This window comes from Nerophis ophidion, linkage group LG08 (assembly GCF_033978795.1).
Source record: "Nerophis ophidion isolate RoL-2023_Sa linkage group LG08, RoL_Noph_v1.0, whole genome shotgun sequence".
In the NCBI taxonomy this organism is placed as follows: Eukaryota; Metazoa; Chordata; class Actinopteri; order Syngnathiformes; family Syngnathidae; genus Nerophis; species Nerophis ophidion.
This window is the reverse complement of record NC_084618.1, coordinates 10,001,392-10,020,789: the sequence shown is the minus strand read 5'-3', so window position 1 is coordinate 10,020,789 and position 19,398 is coordinate 10,001,392. Positions and strand designations below refer to the sequence as shown.

The following is a 19,398-nucleotide window of genomic DNA, read 5'->3' as shown; positions in this document are numbered from 1 at the left end:
ATGCATATATATATGCATATCTATACACATGTATATATACTGTATATATATACACATATATATAGACATACATATATAGATATATATGTATGTCTATATATATAAACGTGTGTGTATATATACTGTATATAGATATATATATATATATATATATATATATATATAAACATATGTATATGTATCTACACACGTGTGTATATACGCACGTATGTATGTATGTATATATATATATATATATATATATATATATATATATATATATACACACACACACACACACACACATCTATTACACTAAGAGTGCAAAGTGTCCACCTAAAGATTAGCATATTGTTTAGTTTTTTGTTTCTAGTGATTAGCACACTAGTTGTCAGCTAGCAGTTAGCAGTTAACCTGCAAGTTTCCAGTTAGCAATTATAGCAGCAGTTTCCAGCTATTAATTAACATGCAAAAAGCCAATTAACAATTAGCATGTGAGTTTCCAGCAAGAGATTAGCGGTTTAGCTGCCAGCTGACGATCAATGTGCAATCTTTGGCTAGCAATTAGCGTGATAGTTATCAACTAGCAATCAGGTGTCAGCTAACACTTAAATTCTAGTTTGCAGAGTAAAAACTTTGTTGAGCAAAGAAAGAAGAAGAAGAAAAAGTAGCGAGAACATTTCCTGTATTTCAAACTTCCTTTGTTGTCATGCTGGGCGGCGCGGTGGTGAAACGGTTGGTGAAGGGGTGCCACTGGCCCTGGATGCTGGGCGTGTCCGTGTGGAAGGGCTTGCGGAGGCGGATGATGTCCAGACCCGACTGGCTGGTCAGCTTGGTCAGAAGCTCCGAGATCTGGGAGGACGTCTTAGTGGACACTGTCTCTGTCCTCACGCTGCCGTTTACTGCAGGATCACACACATGCTAACATGCTAACTATGCCTGGCCGCCATCTTAGACACCTGTGCTAACAGTGCTAAGCTAACCTAGCATTTCAGCTCATTTTGGTCTTCATCTAATAATCATGGCTTTTGTTACTCAGTGCCATCTTGAAGGTATGCTCGCTGTTCACATGTTGCCATGCTAACATTAGCATGCTAACAGTACTATGCTAGCAATTTTATAAATTGTACACATTTTGACCTAATAATCATGAATTTTAGTACTTGGCGCCATCTTAAAAGTATGTTAGTTGTTCCACCGTTAGCATGCTAATGTTCACATGTTCGTATGCCTCATTTTATTATGCTAACATTCATATTGCTAGCATTTTAGCAAATGTTATACTTTTCAACCTGAAAATCGTGGATTCTGTGACTCGCCGCAATCTTAAAAGTGTGCCAGATGTTTCCGTTTGAGCGCGTTAATATTAGCTGTTAGCATGCTAACTTCCCGGTGTGCTACTCGTCCATCAGCTCGTCTGCCACACCAAACGGTTTATGCTAGCATTTTTGTTGATTTTGTACATTTTACCCTAAAAATCATGAATTGTGATCCTTGGCGTTATAAGTATGATAGCTGTTCCCCTGTTAGCATGCTAACTCTTTATGCTAGCATTTTGCCAACATTAATCTTATAATTAGAGACATCTGATAATATCGGCCGGTAAATGCTTTAAAAATGTAATATCAGAAATTATCAGTATCGGTTTCAAAAGGTAAATTAATGACTTAAAAACACCGCTGTACAGAGCAGTTGCGTCTCCCAGTCAGTAGCCCCTCCCCTCTCCCCGTCAGTAGCCCCTCCCCTTTCCCCGTCAGTAGCCCCTCCCCTCTCCCCGTCAGCAGCCTCTCCCCTCTCTCACACACAACACAGGAGTTGACGACTACTAGCCCACCAGTGCCTTCATGGAAATGCCCCTCTCTACCTCAAAGAAGTACTCCCCCCCCAAATCCTCCACACGACACCTAAGCTCCAAACAAACTAACCTCCTCCAACCTCCAAGGACAAAGCTACCAACTATGGGAGACCTGGCTTTCTGCTCCGCCGCTCCCAGTCTGTGGAACGCTCTCCCTGACCACCTGAGGGCACCACAGACTGTGGATACTTTAAAAAAAAAAAAAAGGCTTTTTTTTAACAAATATATGCATATTAGTTCTAGCTGTTAGGCTGTTATAGTTTTTATTTTTAATTATTTGTATTATTTTATTATTATTATTATTTAATACACACTGTAGCACTTTGAGGTTGTTTCCTCAATGTAATTGTGCTTTTTACAAATAAAATATATTATTATTATTATTATGAGAGGTTTACTGGAGACACTTGATGACCTCATCAAACCGCCGCAACAAGAGCGTGTTGTTGCCGGTGCTGTAGCTGTGGCGAACAAGCGAGCTCGCTCGGTGACTGACTAACGACACCATGTCTATGGTTTGGGATTATTTCAAAGTGTGTCTGATGGATATAAAACTGGCAATTTGCGATGACTGCAAAACGTTGGTTATGCGAGGATGAGCCAAGACTTCTTCCTTTAATACGAGCAATTTAAACTCCCACCTCTTCAAGAATCATAAGGACATGCACCATGAACACAAGCGGAAGATGGATGAAAAGCAAACCGGGAAAATAAAATAGTACCACACAGTTGTCGCTTAAAGACTCCGCTGTGAAAAAACTAAAATACAACAAAAACCACCCCTGTCTCAACGCAGCATTTCAGAAGCTCTGGCTGACTGCTCGGCCACTTCAAGCACTCACCACCGGCTTGCAGAACATTTGTGTTACTCATACAGATACGTTACAGCAGGGCAGATTGAGCCCAGTTTATCATTTCCTGTCATACAATATACCAGGCAGTCTACTCAAGGAGGACTATGTTATTGTTTACTTCATTACTCTAGTATACTGTTGACTGAAGCGGTGTGCCTTCATTGTTTTTCTAGCTGTTGTTTTGAGCCATGTTAAAACAAATAATGCACTTTATGACTTTAATAATAAATATTGCAGTGCTATGTTGGCATTTTGTTCCCATAACTTGAGGAGATTTATTTTGGAAAACCTTGTTACATTGTTTCATGCATCCAGCGGGGCATCACAACAAAATGAGGCATAACAATGTGTTCATTCCACGACCGTATGTATCCGTATCGGCTGATATCGTAATCGGTAATTAAGAGTTTAACAATATCGTCAAAAAAGCCATTATCGGACATCTTTACTTATAACCATTGATTTCCTTAGGTGGCGCCAATTTAGACCTGTGCTAATTTCCTCTTCTTAGCATGCTAACTTTTTATGCTAGCGTTTTAGCTAAATTTGCATATGTCATGCAAAAAATAATGGATTGTGTTACTTTCTGCACTCTTGGAAGTATGCTAACTCTGCTAACTGGACCGACATTGGCCATGTCAAGATTCTTACTACGTTTCAGTGCAGCTTCTGATGCTTCATTCTAAGGCAGGGGTCACCAACGCGGTGCCCGCGGGCCTGTTCTAAAAATAGCTCAAATAGCAGCACTTACCAGTGAGCTGCCTCTATTTTTTTGATTTAATTGTATTTACTAGCAAGCTGGTCTTGCTTTGCTCCACATTTTTAATTCTAAGAGAGACAAAACTCAAATAAAATTTGAAAATTCAAGAAAATATTTTAAAGACTTGGTCTTCACTTGTTTAAAAACATTCTTTTTTTTTTTTTTTTACTTTGCTTCTTATATTTTTCAGGAAGACAATTTTAGAGAAAAAATACAACCTTAAAAATGATTTTAGGATTTTTAAACACATACACCTTTTTAGCTTTTAAATTCCTTCCTCTTCTTTCCTGACAATTTAAATCAATGTTCAAGTATTTTTTTTTTATTGTAAAGAATAATAAATACATTTTAATTTAATTCTTCATTTTAGCTTCTGTTTTTTCGACGAAGAATATTTCTGAAATATTTCTTCAAACTTATGCTTAATATTCAGGAAAATCTTTACAATCAAATTTAAACCTTATTTCAAAGTCTTTTGAATTTCTTTTAAAATTTTTGTTCTGGAAAATCTAGAAGAAATAATGATTTGTCTTTGTTAGAAATATAGCTTGGTCCAATTTGTTATATATTCTAACAAAGTGCAGATTTGATTTTAACCTATTTAAAACATGTCATCAAAATTCTAAAATTAATCTTAATCAGGAAAAATCACTAATGATGTTCTATAAATTATTTTTTCAATTTTTTTCAAAAAGATTCGACTTAGCTAGTTTTTCTATTCTTTTTATCGGCTGAATTTTAAAGAGTCGAAATTGAAGATAAACTATGTTTCAAAATTTAATTTTCATTTTTTTCCTGTTTTCTCCTTTTTTAAACTATTCAATTAAGGGTTTTTTTTTTTTGTCATTTATTCTAAAAAAAAAAAAACTCCCGTAAAAGGAAAAAAAATGTACGACGAATGACAGACAGAAATACCCATTTTTTTAAATATATTTTTAAATTTATTTATTAAAGGTAAATTGAGCAAATTGGCTATTTCTGGCAATTTATTTAAGTGTGTATCAAACTGGTAGCCCTTGGCATTAATCAGTACCCAAGAAGTAGCTCTTGCTTTCAAAAAGGTTGCTGACCCCTGCTCTAAGGCATAAAACAATATTGACTAAATCATATATTATTAATGCATCAGTGATAATATTCCTCATTAGAACCTAACAACGATGATAGATTTAATTAGCAACCGGAGTTTTGAACAATAAATACATATCTACTTGTTTGAACAATATAATAAACACAACGATATCAACAGGACTTACACTATTCTGTATGAACGATACAATAAACAGATATTGGAATGATATCAACAGGACTTACACTATTCTGTGTGAACGATACAATAAACAGATATTGGAATGATATCAACAGGACTTACAATATTCTGCTATGATCCTGGGTTTCAAACATGGCTGGGGCGACACGTAGACCACCGTGCCAGGGTTCTTCTTGGCATAATCCACCACGCCATCTTCGATGAAGTCCCTGCGTACAAACAAACAAACCAAAGGTCAAATATCCAGTGGACTAAAACTTGTTTACCTCAAACGTGAAATAATAAAATGTTACAAGAAAATAACACATTTTGTTTACCTGACAGCCAGGAAAAACAAAGATGGTAAAATATTGAATGAAAAAATACAAGTTGTGGTTAAACTGACATAAAACAATAACATTGGATGACAATAATCCATTTGTTGTTGTTTACCTGACACAAAATAGTCAAATATTGGAAGATAAAAATCAATTTATCATGGCATAAAATCACAATATTAAATAAAAAATAAACAAGGGGTTGTTTACCTGACATAACATTGTAAAATATTGGATGATAATAAACAATTTGTTATGGAATAAAATTCAACATTAAATAAAAAATAAACAAGTGGTTGTTTACCTGACATAAAATTGTAAAATATTGTAAAATATTGCAAGACTATAAACAAGTTGTGGTTTAACCGACATAAAATAAGAAAATATTTAATTAAATAAAACAAGTTGTCGTTGGTTATCTGACACAAAATAATCAAATGTTGAAAGGAAAAAACTGTTATTTACCTGACATAAAATAATGAAATACTTAAAGAATAGAAATAAGTTCTTGTTTTACTCACACAAAACAATATCATAATGAAAGAAAAGAAACAGCTTATCGTTTATTTACCTGACATCAAATAATAAAATATTTTGTCAAATGAAACAAGTTGTTTTTGTTTACCTGACATAAAATAGTCAAATATTGGATGATAATCAATTTGTTATGGCATAAAATCACAATATTAAATGAAAAATAAACAAGTGGTTGTTTACCTGACATAACATTGTAAAATATTGAAAGACTATAAACAAGTTGTGATTTAACTGACATAAAATAACAAAATATTCAATTAAATGAAACAAGTTGTTGTTTATCTGACACAAAATAATAATATATTGAAAGAAAAAAACTGTTGTTATTTTCCTGATATAAAATAACAAAATACTTAAAGAATAGAAATAAGTTCTTGTTTTACTCACACAAAACAATAACATTTTGAAGGAAAAGAAACAGCTTATCGTTTATTTACCTGACATAAAATAATAAAATATTTCATCAAATGAAACAAGTTATTGATGTTGTTTACCTGACATAAAATAGTCAAATACTGGATGAAAATAATCAATTTGTTATAGCATAAAATTCAATATTAAATTAAAAAATAATAATAATAAGTTATTTACCTGACAATAATTAATAAATAAGTTATTTACCTGACATAAAATAATGAATATAAATAAATACATAAGTTATTTACCTGACATAACACAATAAATAAGTTATTTACCTGACATAAAATAATAAATACACATGAATAAAGAAATTACTTACCTGACATAAAATAATAAATATGAATAAATAACTTATTTACCTGACATAAAATAATAAACATAAATAAATAAGTTATTTACCTGACATAAAATAATAATAAATTACAAATAAATAAGTTAAATACAAATAAAGAAGTTATTTACTTGACATAAAATAATAAATACAAATAAATCTGTTATTTACCTGACATAAAATAAAAAATACAAATACCGAAGTTATTTACTTGACATAAAATAATAATTAAATACAAATAAATAAGTTAAATACAAATAAAGAAGTTAATTACTTGACATAATACAATAATTAAATACAAATAAATAAGTTAAATACAAATAAAGAAGTTATTTACCTGACATAAAACAATAATTAAATACATATAAATAAGTTGAATTCAAATAAATAAAGAAAATGTTTACTTTATGTAAAATAACTAAATACAAATTAAAAAAATAAGTTATTTCCCTGACATAAAATAATAAATACAAATGAATAAATAAGTTATTTACCTGACATAAAATAATAAATATAAATAAGTTATTCACCTGACATAAAATTATAAATAAGATATTTACCTGACATAAAATAATAAATACGTTTTTTACCTGACATAAAATAATAAATATGAATAAATAAGTTATTTACCTGACATAACACAATAAATAAGTTATTTACCTGACATAAAATAATAAATACACATGAATAAAGAAGTTACTTACCTGACATAAAATAATAAATATGAATAAATAAGTTATTTACCTGACATAAAATAATAAATATAAATAAATAAGTTATTTACCTGACATAAAATAATAAATACACATGAATAAAGAAGTTACTTACCTGACATAAAATAACAAATATGAATAAATAACTTATTTACCTGACATTAAATAATACATTAAAATAAATAAGTTATTTACCTGACATAAAATAATAAATACACATTAATAAAGAAGTTACTTACCTGACATAAAATAATAAATATAAATAAATAAGTTATTTACCTGACATAAAATAATAAATATAAATAAATAAGTTATTTACCTGACATAAAATAATAAATACACATGAATAAAGAAGTTACTTACCTGACACAAAATAATAATTAAATACACTTAAATAAATAAGATATTTACCTGACACCTAAGGAGCTTTGGCCCTTCTTGGAAAAAATGATGCAGACGCGCTTGAGCTGACAGACATAACGTCCCACACCGTTTTGAAGAACACTCTTCAGGAAGCGACTCGGCGTCCCTCTGGAAGTCATGTTCTTATTCCAACAACATCCACGAACACAGAAATATATCTAAAAGATGTCTAAAAGATGTTTAAATGAGCTCCCTGCCTCACAAAAACACACAAACAGCGAAGAATGACAAACACAGAGGACGCCGGAGTCAATATCCGGTCCGTGAGTCACATAACTCCGGGTGAAACCAATACAACCACGACGCGAAAGCCTTCCACACCTAAAGAATGTTTGAATATTTTTTTGCGGGAAATAATCTCACTTATAGTTATTTATCAACTACGGAAAATGCTCATGATATTTTTTAAAAATGTGAACAAAAAGCATTGAGGCTGTCGGAAGTAGAGAACGTCAATAGCGTGTGTTTCACACGGACTTGTTTAGGAAAGGCACCTAACAGCCCGGGCTGGCAGACGCATGGCGGACATGGCGGACAAGACGAGGACGAAGACGAGGACGGCAGCAGCAAAGATGGACTTCTGAGCGCGTAAGACTGTCCTTTTGCTCACAGTCATTCTTCTTTTGTGCAGATATCTACCATGGCTTGGTCTTTTAAGTCATCATGTCACCATTCACGTTAGTTTCATTCATTTGTTGCCAACATTGACACAAATACTGTAATAATAATTCTTCTTGTGCAACATTTTTATCTCATTCCGCTTACATGCATGACAATAGTTGTATTATTTACACAAGTAGGCACATGACAAGAAAAATCACATAGAAAATATCTCCTCGCAATTAATACCATTTTAATGACCTTGGAGCGACCCCACAAGGGAATAAGCGGTAGAAAATGGATGGATGGATGGATATAACTTCTCAATGCTACGAATTTGTGAGTTAAAATCAGTCGCTTTTTGTCTTGAATTAGTCATTAAGACAGTAAAGTAATGTACAGTGTAGCCCAGTGTCCTGGGTTCGCATAATTTGGGTACTGATTAAATAAAATAATAAAAGGGAGTCATGAGAGCAGGTCCGGTCTCCACCACTTCTTTATTGTTCCCTTCTTTACACCTCTTTCCATATACCTACACCTTCTTCAACAACCCACCTTTATACAGACCTCTTACGGCAACACTGGAGGGACACCCTGAACTGTTTGTTACATACAGAATACTTATTATGTGACATTTAGTAACCCTAAGACAAACATCGAGGGCTGGACGATATGTCTTTTTTTAATATCTCGATATTTTTAGGCCGTATCGCGATACACGATATATATCTCGATATTTTTGCCTTAGCCTTGAATGAACACGTGATGCATATAATGACAGCAGTATGATGAATATATCAGTCTACATTAAAACATTCTTCTTCACACTGCATTAAAGGCCTACTGAAATGAGATTTTCTTATTCAAACGGGGATAGCAGGTCCAGTCTATGTGTCATACTTGATCATTTCGCGATATTTTTGCTGAAAGGATTTAGTAGAGAACATCGATGATAAAGTTCGCAACTGTTGGTCGCTAATAAAAAAGCCTTGCCTGTACTAGAGGTAGCAGACAATGTGCACGTGACATCACGGGGTGAAGGGCTCCTCACATTGTTTACAATCATGGCCACCAGCAGCGAGAGCGATTCTGACCGAGAAAGCGACAAATTCCCCATTAATTTTAGCGAGGAGGAAAGATTCGTGGATGAGGAAAGTGAGAGTGAAGGACTAGAAACGAAAAAAAAGGCGACGGCAGTGGGAGCGATTCAGATGTTATTAGACACATTTACTAGGATAATTCTGGAAAATCCCTTATCTGCTTATTGTGTTAACAATGTTTTAGTGAGATTATAAAGTAGGGATGCACCGTTTATTCGGCCGAATATGGCAAAAAAAGCCACATTCGGCCTTCGGTGGAATGAGTTAAAAACAAGGCCGAATAGTGGCGTGTGACGCAATTTTTTGACGCGGTGACGCAATCAACCAACGTGCAGTGACGTTGGGATATGTTGTGTACCTGTATAAGTGTATGAGGTTACAATCACACACTTATTGAGATTTAGTGGGGCCTCTGTTTACATTATTAGCCTGTTGTGTAGGCTACCTGTATAAGTGTATGAGGTTATAAGCACACACTTAATTGAGATTTACTTGAGCCTTCTGTTTACATTATTAGCATATCTACTGTGGCTAAGCAGACTTTTGCCAAAAGGACAATAATTCATTTGTTGTGGGTTTATCCACTTTAATGCACTTTATTTTTTTTGGAATGCATGTTTTGTTTGAAGGCCTAATATAAATGAAAAACTTTGTGCTTTTTTTGAAAAGCAAAGGCTACTGGAATATTAAAAAAATGTCAATATTCAATAGAAAAATACTTTATTTGAAAAACATGTCTAAATATTTATTCTAGGCTATTTATGCAATATTAAAAAATTGTGAAAAACTGCATTCATTATTCGGCCAAGCGTTTAAATTTTATTCGGCTTCGGCCACAAATTTTCATTTCGGTGCATCCCTATTATAAAGTCATACCTGAAAGTCAGGGGGCTGTGGTGACCGCCAGTGTCTCTGAGAATGGAGGAGCCAAGATCACTGCTGCCTTTTTGACAGCTGCTGCAGGAGGAAGGACGCTAACTCCGCACAAGTCTCCGGTAAGAGCCGACTTAATATCACAGTTTTCTCATCAAAAAACTTGCTGGTTGACATGTGGTAGAGAAACATGTTCGCTAAAGCTTCGCAACAAACAAATAAACACCGGCTGTGTTTTGGTTGCTAGAGGCAGCTGTAATCCACCACTTTCCACGAACAGCATTCTTCTTTGACATCTCCATTATTAATTGAACAAATTGCAAAAGATTCAGCAACACAGATGTCTAAAATACTGTGTAATTATGCGATGAAAAGAGACGACTTTTAGCTGCAAGTGGTGCTGGGCTAAAATGTCCGCTCAACCAATAACGTCACAATCAATCAATCAATGTTTATTTATATAGCCCCAAATCACAAATCATTACGACTACAACATCCTCGGAAGAACCCACAAAAGGGCAAGGAAAACTCACACCCAGTGGGCAGGGAGAATTCACATCCAGTGGGACGCCAGTGACAATGCTGACTATGAGAAACCTTGGAGAGGACCTCAGATGTGGGCAACCCCCCCCTCTAGGGGACCGAAAGCAATGGATGTCGAGCGGGTCCTACATGATACCGTGAAAGTTCAATCCATAGTGGCTCCAACACAGCCGCGAGAGTTCAGTTCAAAGCGGATCCAAGACAGCAGTGAGGAAACCATCCCAAGCGGAGGCGGATCAGCAGCGTACAGATGTCCCCAACCGATACACAGACGAGCGGTCCATCCTGGGTCCCGACGAGCGGTCCATCCTGGGTCTTGACTCTGGACAGCCAGTACTTCATCCATGGTCATCGGACCGGACCCCCTCCACAAGGGAGGGGGGGACATAGGAGAAAGAAAAGAAGCGGCAGATCAACTGGTCTAAAAAGGTCTATTTAAAGGCTAGAGTATACAAATGAGTTTTAAGGTGAGACTTAAATGCTTCTACTGGGGTAGCATCTCAAACTGTTACCGGGAGGGCATTCCAGAGTACTGGAGCCCGAACGGAAAACGCTCTATAGCCCGCAGACTTTTTTTGGGCTCTAGGAATCACTAATAAGCCGGAGTCTTTTGAAGGCAGATTTCTTGCCGGGACATATGGTACAATACAATCGGCAAGATAGGATGGAGCTAGACCTTGTAGTGTTTTATACGTAAGTAGTAAAACCTTAAAGTGCACAGGAAGCCAGTGCAGGTGAGCCAGTATAGGTATATATGTATGTAATTAAAGGTATACAGTATAGGTATATATGTATGCATATATGTATATAAAGGTGTATATATAGTATAGGTACATATGTATGTATATATGTATATAAAAGTATATACAGTATAGGTATATATGTATGTATATATGTATATAAAGGTATATACAGTATAGGTATATATGTATGTATATATGTATATAAGGGTATATACAGTATAGGTATATATATGTATATAAAGGTATATACAGTACAGGCGTAATGTGATCAAACTTTCTTGTTCTTGTCAAAAGTCTAGCAGCCGCATTTTGTACCAACTGTAATCTTTTAATGCTAGACATGGGGAGACCCGAAAATAATACGTTACAGTAATCGAAACACATGTCATCATTCTGCGACGTTTTCAACAAGAAACTACGCTGGAAATTTAAAATTGTAATTTAGCAAACTAAAAAGGCCGTATTGGCATGTGTTGCAATGTTAATATTTCATCATTGATATATAAACTATCAGACTGCGTGGTGGCTAGTAGTGGCTTTCAGTAGGCCTTTAAATCCTACTGAATAGCTCTTAATCTTCTTCCCTTTATGCGATTTCAAATGATCAAAATCAGCCTCCTCCATTTAGAAAATGATGACAGGTGAAGTGTCACTCGTGACGTGACGAGTTTGACCCTGTGGAAATTCTAGGCATATGCTAATTATTTGGCGAAATGAGTTTGACCTGGCGTTAATGCTAAGCATGCGCTAATTATTTTGCGAAACTAGTTTGACCCGGCAGTAATTCTAAGCAGGAAATACGGTAAGTGTTGTTTTTTTTAACATTTTTTATTAGGAAAAGTGGGACCTGTAACGACATAATGGTTCTCGTCGTGACTTCTGTTATTGTCTTGCAGGAGCGGTCGTCTTCTCTAATGTGGAGGAGATTGCTACTCAGGGCGACCACCTGTCCATCTCAGGTGGGACCCCCAATCTTCGCCTCCCAGAGAGATCCGTCCTCCCTCTTTGCGAGGCCAGCCCGGGCGTGCTGCGGCCCCGTCAGGGCGTACAAAAAAGATGCCAAATCCACGGCCGACTTCCCCATCAGTCCCATCACCGTCACCGACATCAAGCAGTACCTGCGCTCCAAGGAAGTTCCCTTCCACGACGGCTTCAGCTGCCTCCACGTGCCCACCATCTTCACGGACGCGGCCCCCGGGGGGGAGCGCTTCTCCTTGTTCGTGGACAAGACCACCGGGCAGTTCCTGTGCATGGACACTCAGGTGGAGGGCAGCTGGGAGGACCTCCAGGACTGCCTGGAGGTCATGCAGAAGGAGGAGCGGGACTTCCTCAGCCCGCATGTGCTGCTGGGATACCCGGAGAGCGCCGAGGAGCAGGATCAGCGCGAGCGGGAGCTGAGGGAGATCCAGGGCATCTGGTCCAGCTCGGTGGCCTTCTCGGACCTGACCGAAGACGAGGCCCAGCTGGTCAAAGCCATGTTTCAGGTAGCTGCTCCTCACCAGAAGAGAAGAACACATGCCTAACTTGTCCTCTTCTGTCGCAGATCACAAAGATCTCCAACGCCACGCTGAAGAAGTTTGGCGTGAGGTTCTTTAAGCCCACCAAGAGTCTGGTCTTCCCCTGGTTTGGTGGACCCGACTCCTCCTTGAAGGGCGTGAAGCTGCTCTCGGCTCAAAGCGCGGGCAGCGACAAAGTGAGCTACAACGAGGCCACGGTTCCAAAGTTGAGCTCCTACAACAACCTTTTCGGCCTCTCGCTGGTGGGCCGCATGGACTCCGACGTGGTCCTGACCGGAGGCGAACTGGACACGCTGTCGGTGAGCCAAGCCACGGGCCTGGCCAGCGTGGCTCTCCCGCGCGGCGCCAGCTGCCTGCCGCCTGCCCTGCTGCCCTACCTGGAGCAGTTCAAGCGCGTGACGCTGTGGCTGGGCGGCGACATGCGCTCCTGGGAGGCCTCCAAGATCTTCTCGCGCAAGCTGGGCCTGAGGCGCTGCTCGCTGGTGCGACCGGGAGAGTACCGCCCCTGCCCCGGCGAGGCGCTGGCCCAGGGCAAGAACCTGAGCCGCATCATCAAGGCCTCCATCCCGGCGGCGCACAAGTCCATCGTGTCCTTCAAGCAGCTGCGAGACGACGTGTACGGCGAGCTGGTCAACACGGAGCAGGTGGCCGGCGTCAAGTGGGCCCGCTTTCCCGACCTCAACAGGATCCTGAAGGGTCACCGCAAGGGGGAGCTGACCGTGTTCACAGGTGACCTTGACACTACTCACGATGTTTCTTCACCGCAATCTTATGCAAATACTGAAATATCGCAACTCCACTTTGCTTCTCTCAATTCAAATGATCATTTTTTTCCCATGGAAAGTGCAAACATCTCAGATAAAATTCTCAAAATATGCAAAATCATCTGCTGGCGTAAGAAGAAAATGTGACTTAAAAAAGGGCTGAAAACTGTATCAAGCTATAAGCGTTTTATATCGGTCGGTATCAATAACTATGGATCATTTTTTAGGACCTATGGAAAATAAGGAGGGGATGGCGTGGTGCGGTTGGGAGAGTGGCCGTGCCAGAAACCTGAGGGTTCCTGGTTCAATCCCCACCTTCTACCAACCTCGTCACGTCTGTTGTGTCCTTGAGCAAGACACTTCACCCTTGCTCCTGATGGGTCGTGGTTCGGGCCTTGCGTGACATCTCCCGCCATCAGTGTGTGAATGTGTGAGTGAATGGGTGAATGTAGAAAAAAAAAGGGCAGCACGGTAGAAGAGGGGTTAGTGCGTCTGCCTCACAATACGAAGGTCCTGAGTGGTCAGGGTTCAATCCCGGGCTCGGGATCTTTCTGTGTGGAGTTTGCGTGTCCTCCCCGTGACTGTGTGGGTTCCCTCCGGGTACTCCGGCTTCCCCCTACCTCCAAAGACATGCACCTGGGGATAGGCTCCCCCCACCTCCAAAGACATGCACCTGGGGATAGGCTCCTCCCACCTCCAAAGACATGCACTTAGGGATAGGCTCCTCCCACCTCCAAAGACATGCACTTAGGGATAGGCTCCTCCCACCTCCAAAGACATGCACCTGGGGATAGGCCCCTCCTACCTCCAAAGACATGCACCTGGGGGTAGGCTCCTCCCACCTCCAAAGACATGCACTTGGGTATAGGCTCCTCCCACCTCCAAAGACATGCACCTAGGGATAGGCTCCTCCCACCTCCAAAGACATGCACCTGGGGATAGGTCCCTCCTACCTCCAAAGACATGCACCTGAGGATAGGCCCCTCCCACCTCCAAAGACATGCACCTGGGGATAGGCTCCTCCCACCTCCAAAGACATGCACCTAGGGATAGGCCCCTCCCACCTCCAAAGACTTGCACCTGGGGATAGGCCCCTCCCACCTCCAAAGACTTGCACCTGGGGATAGGCCCCTCCCACCTCCAAAGACATGCACCTGGGGATAGGCCCCTCCCACCTCCAAAGACATGCACCTGGGGATAGGTTGATTGGCAACACTAAATGGTCCCTAGTGTATGAATGTTGTCTGTCTATCTGTGTTGGCCCTGCGATGATGTGGCGACTTGTCCAGGGTGTACCCCGCCTTTCGCCTGATTGTAGCTGAGATAGGCACCAGCGCCCCCCGCGACCCCAAAGAGAATAAGCGGTAGAAAATGGATGGATGGGTGGAAAATGGATGGATGGGTGGAAAATAAGGAGTAGGAATTAAATACATAAAATGTGAACTTTTTATTTTTATTTTCAATGTAACCTTCCTCTGGTTATAATCGCCTCAGTTTTGAAGGCATAGTGGATCTAACATAATAGTGAGAGTCCAGTCCATAGTGGGTCTAACATAATATTGTGAAAGTCCAGTTCATAGTGGATCTAACATAATAGTGTGAGAGTCCAGTCCATAGTAGATCTAACATAATAGTGATAGTCCAGTCCATAGTGGGGCCAACAGGAAACCATCCCGAGCGGAGACGGTCAGCAGCACAGAGATGTCCCCAACTGATGCACAGGCGAGCGGTCCACCCCGGGTCCCGACTCTGGACAGCCAGCACTTCATACATGGCCACCGGAACTGCAAGGGAGAGGGGGGCAGAGGAGAAAAAAAAAGAAATGGCAGATCAACTGGTCTAAAAAGGGTGTCTATTTAAAGGCTAGAGTATACAAATGAGTTTTAAAATGGGACATGAATGCTTTTTAGAGACTTAAACGTTTAATAGTAAGAAAAAATTATATGTTATGAGTATAAATATAATTTTTATTTTTATTTTTGTGACTGAGACCCTTCCGGGTCCCTGGAACCAAACACAAGGAAAGCCCAAAAGGTTAAAAAAAATCTATGAATTGTTTTGCTTTTGAAAATGAAAACTATCAAAATAACCCCCTCATGCTTTCATTTTTTTTGTGGAAACATTGTAAAAATTGGCCTTTAATGCATATTTCACAAAAAGAAAACAAGTGTCATGACTCACAAACTCTGTTTTTAAGAACCTTTTGGGTTTCTGGGATTAATCTAGCCCAGATTTGAGAATTGTTTTTTGTTGTGGACCTGGTCTAAAGTGGTCCCAAATAAAAGGTGTCACAAACTTAATGATAAATAAGGTCGATTTTTGTTTCCTCGCTGCTTATTGTGGTCATCTTTGTGACAAAATGATGCAATGATCATAAAGAAGTATTTAATCGAAGGCGACTGGTGCTTTTGCAGGTCCGACTGGGAGCGGGAAGACCACCTTCATCAGCGAGGTGGCTCTGGACCTGTGCATGCAGGGCGTCAACACGCTGTGGGGCAGCTTCGAGATCAACAACGTGCGCCTGGCCAAGATCATGCTGACCCAGTTCGCCCTGCAGCGGCTGGAGGAGAACCTGGAGCAGTACGACTTCTGGGCCGACCAGTTTGAGGAGCTGCCGCTCTACTTCATGACCTTCCACGGCCAGCAGAACATCAAGTGGGTCACGTCGCGTGCGGCGGGCGACCTGGCGGCGTGCTGACTGACCCTTGTGCCCAAACTGTCTGCAGGTCCGTGCTGGACACCATGCAGCACGCCGTCTACCTCTACGATATCAACCACGTGGTCATCGACAACCTGCAGTTCATGATGGGACAGGAGAACCTCTCCATCGACAAGTAATTTCAAACTACCGTATTTCATCTCCACGTGTCTATGCTTACTTTTAGTCTCAGCAATGCAGTGGAACCTCTCTTTACAAACTTCATTATTTCAAGTACAGTGTTCACTAATCTAAAAGTTTGTATATTGAAACTATCTTCAACTATCTTCAATGCTTACTTTTAGTCTCAGCAATGCAGTGGAACCTCTCTTTACAAACTTCATTATTTCAAGTACAGTGTTCACTAATCTAAAAGTTTGTATATTGAAACTATCTTCAATTAATCAATCAATGTTTATGTGAAATAGCCCTAAATCACAAGTGTCTGAAAGGGCTGCACGAGCCACAACGACATCCCCTGTTCAGAGCCCACATCAGGGCAAGGAAAAACTCCACCCAGTGGGATGAAAATGAGAGACCTTAGAGAGGGGAGACCGGTGCAATGGACGTCGAGTTGGTCTAGCAGAGGGGTCACCAACCTTTTTGAAACCAAAAATACTTCTTGGGTACTGATTAATGCAAAGGGCTACCAGTTTGATACACACTTAAATAAATTGCCAGAAATAGCCAATTTGCTCAATTTACCTTTAACTCTATGTTATTGTTAATAATTAATGATATTTATCGTTGTGGAAACACTGATCATCTTAAAGGGGAACATTATCACAATTTCAAAAGGGTTAAAAACAATAAAAAAACAGTTCCCAGTGGCTTGTTATATGTTTTGAAGTTTTTTTCAAAATTTTACCGGTCCCGGAATATCCCTAAATAAAGCTTTAAAGTGCCTTATTTCCGCTATCTTCGAAACCACTATCCATTTCCCTGTGACGTCACACGGTGCTGCCAATGTAAACAAACAATGGGAATACCATAGCAAGATATAGCGACATTAGCTCGGATTCAGACTCGGATTTCTGCGGCTAAAGCGATTCAACAGATTACGCATGTATTGAAACGGATGGTCGGAGTATGGAGGCAGATGGCGAAAACGAAATGGAAGAAGAAATTTAAGTTATTGAGCGACTAGCTAATGGCGCTATAGCGTGGGTGTTCCTAATGAAGTGGCCCATAGCATGGTTGCCTTATTAGCATCGCCGGTAAAATGTGCGGACCAAACGATCAGGACTTTCGCATCTCGTGACACTGGAGCAACTTATATCAGTCGATTGGTAAGTGTTTGTTTCGCATTAAATGTGGGTATCTAGTTTTAAATGTACATACAGCTAGCGTAAATAGCATGTTAGCATTGATTAGCGTAGCATGTTAGCATCGATTAGCGTAGCATGTTAGCATCGATTAGCTGGCAGTCATGCCGCGACCAAATATGTCTGATTAGCACATAAGTCAACAACATCAACAAAACTCACCTTTGTGATTTCGTTGACTTTATCGTTGCAAATGCATCTGCAGGTTATCCATACATCTCTGTGCCATGTCTGTCTTAGCATCGCCGGTAAAATGTGAAGACACTTTGGTACATTCAATGGGGGTCTGGCGGCAGATTTCTTGCCAGTGGTGCAACTTGAATCCCTCCCTGTTAGTGTTGTTACACCCTCCGACAACACACCCACCAGGCATGATGTCTCCAAGGTTCCAAAAAATAGTCGAAAAAACGGTAAAATAACAGAGCTGAGACCCGGTGTTTGTAATGTGAAAATGAAAATGGCGGGTGTGTTACCTCGGCGACGTCACGTTCTGACGTCATCGCTAAAAGAGCGATAAACAGAAAGGCGTTTAATTTTCTCCAAAATTCACCCATTTAGAGTTCGGAAATCGGTTAAAAAAATACATGGTCTTTTTTTCTGCAACATCAAGGTATATATTGACACTTACATAGGTCTGCTGATAATGTTCCCCTTTAATGATTCCTCACAATAAATATAGAAACAGATAAATAAATTTTTAAAAAAAAGGGGTATTTCTGTCTGTCATTCCGTCGTACATTTTTTTTCCTTCTACGGAAGGTTTTTTGTAGAGAATAAATGATTAAAAAAACACTTAATTGAATGGTTTAAAAGAGGAGAAAACACGAAAAAAAAAAGAAAATTAAATTTTGAAACACAGTGTATCTTCAATTTCGACTCTTTAAAATTCAAAATTCCACCGATAAGAACAAGAAAAAAAATAGCTAATTCGAATCTTTTTGAAAAAATAAAAAAAAAGAATTTATTGAACGTCATTAATAATTTTTCCTGATTAAGACTATTTTTTAGAATTTTGATGAGATGTTTTAAATAGGTTAAAATCCAATCTGCACTTTGTTAGGATATATAGCAAATTGGACCAAGCTATATTTCTAACAAAGACAAATCATTATTTCTTCTAGATTTTCCAGAACAAAAAATTTAAAAGAAATTCAAAAAACTTTGAAAAAAAATTCAAATTTGATTCTACAGATTTTCTAGATCTGCCATAATATTTATTTTGAATTTTAATCATAATAAGTTTGAAGAAATATTTCACAAATATTCTTTGTCGAAAAATCAGAAGCTAAAATGAAGAATTAAATTAAAATGTATTTATTATTCTTTACAATAAAACATAAAAAAAATACTTGAACATTGATTTAAATTGTCAGGAAAGAAGAGGAAGGACTTTAAAAGGTAAAAAGGTATATGTGTTTAAAAATCCTAAAATCATTTTTAAGTTGTAATTTTTCTCTAAAATTGTGTTTCTGAAAGTTTTAAGAAGCAAGGTAAAAAAATTAATGAATGTATTTAAACAGGTGAAGAGCAAGTCTTTAAAATATTTTCTTGGATTTTCAAATTCTATTTGAGTTTTGTCTCTCTTAGAATTAAAAATGTCCAGCCAAGCAAGACCAGCTTGCTAGTAAATAAATAACATTTAAAAAAATAGATGCAGCTCACTGGTAAGTGCTGCTATTTGAGCTATTTTTAGAACAGGCCAGCAAGCGACTCATCTGGTCCTTACAGGCGACCTGGTGTTGGTGACCCCTGGTCTAGCATAATATTGTGAAAGTCCAC

At 38.7% G+C, this 19,398-nt stretch overlaps 2 protein-coding genes across 2 annotated transcripts in view; one reads left to right on the top strand and one right to left on the bottom strand.

Annotated features, from left to right (window-relative positions):
* Positions 1-647: 647 nt before the first annotated feature.
* On the bottom strand, positions 648-7,742 carry mrpl43 (mitochondrial ribosomal protein L43). The gene is made up of 3 exons (XM_061907666.1): positions 7,445-7,742; positions 4,818-4,924; positions 648-881 (listed from the first exon to the last, which is right to left on the bottom strand). The coding sequence occupies exons 1-3, from the start codon at positions 7,573-7,575 to the stop codon at positions 670-672; spliced, it is 450 nt and encodes a 149-aa protein (XP_061763650.1). The 5' UTR covers positions 7,576-7,742; the 3' UTR covers positions 648-669.
* Positions 7,743-7,892: 150 nt separating this feature from the next.
* The window catches only part of twnk (twinkle mtDNA helicase), a 16,972-nt gene continuing 5,466 nt past the window's right edge, over positions 7,893-19,398 (top strand). Inside the window, exons 1-5 of the mRNA XM_061907665.1 lie at positions 7,893-8,044; positions 12,212-12,799; positions 12,859-13,561; positions 16,011-16,251; positions 16,323-16,430. Of these exons, the coding sequence (XP_061763649.1) occupies positions 12,230-12,799; positions 12,859-13,561; positions 16,011-16,251; positions 16,323-16,430 (1,622 nt within the window). The 5' untranslated portion in view covers positions 7,893-8,044; positions 12,212-12,229. The remainder of the gene's footprint in view (positions 8,045-12,211; positions 12,800-12,858; positions 13,562-16,010; positions 16,252-16,322; positions 16,431-19,398) is intronic.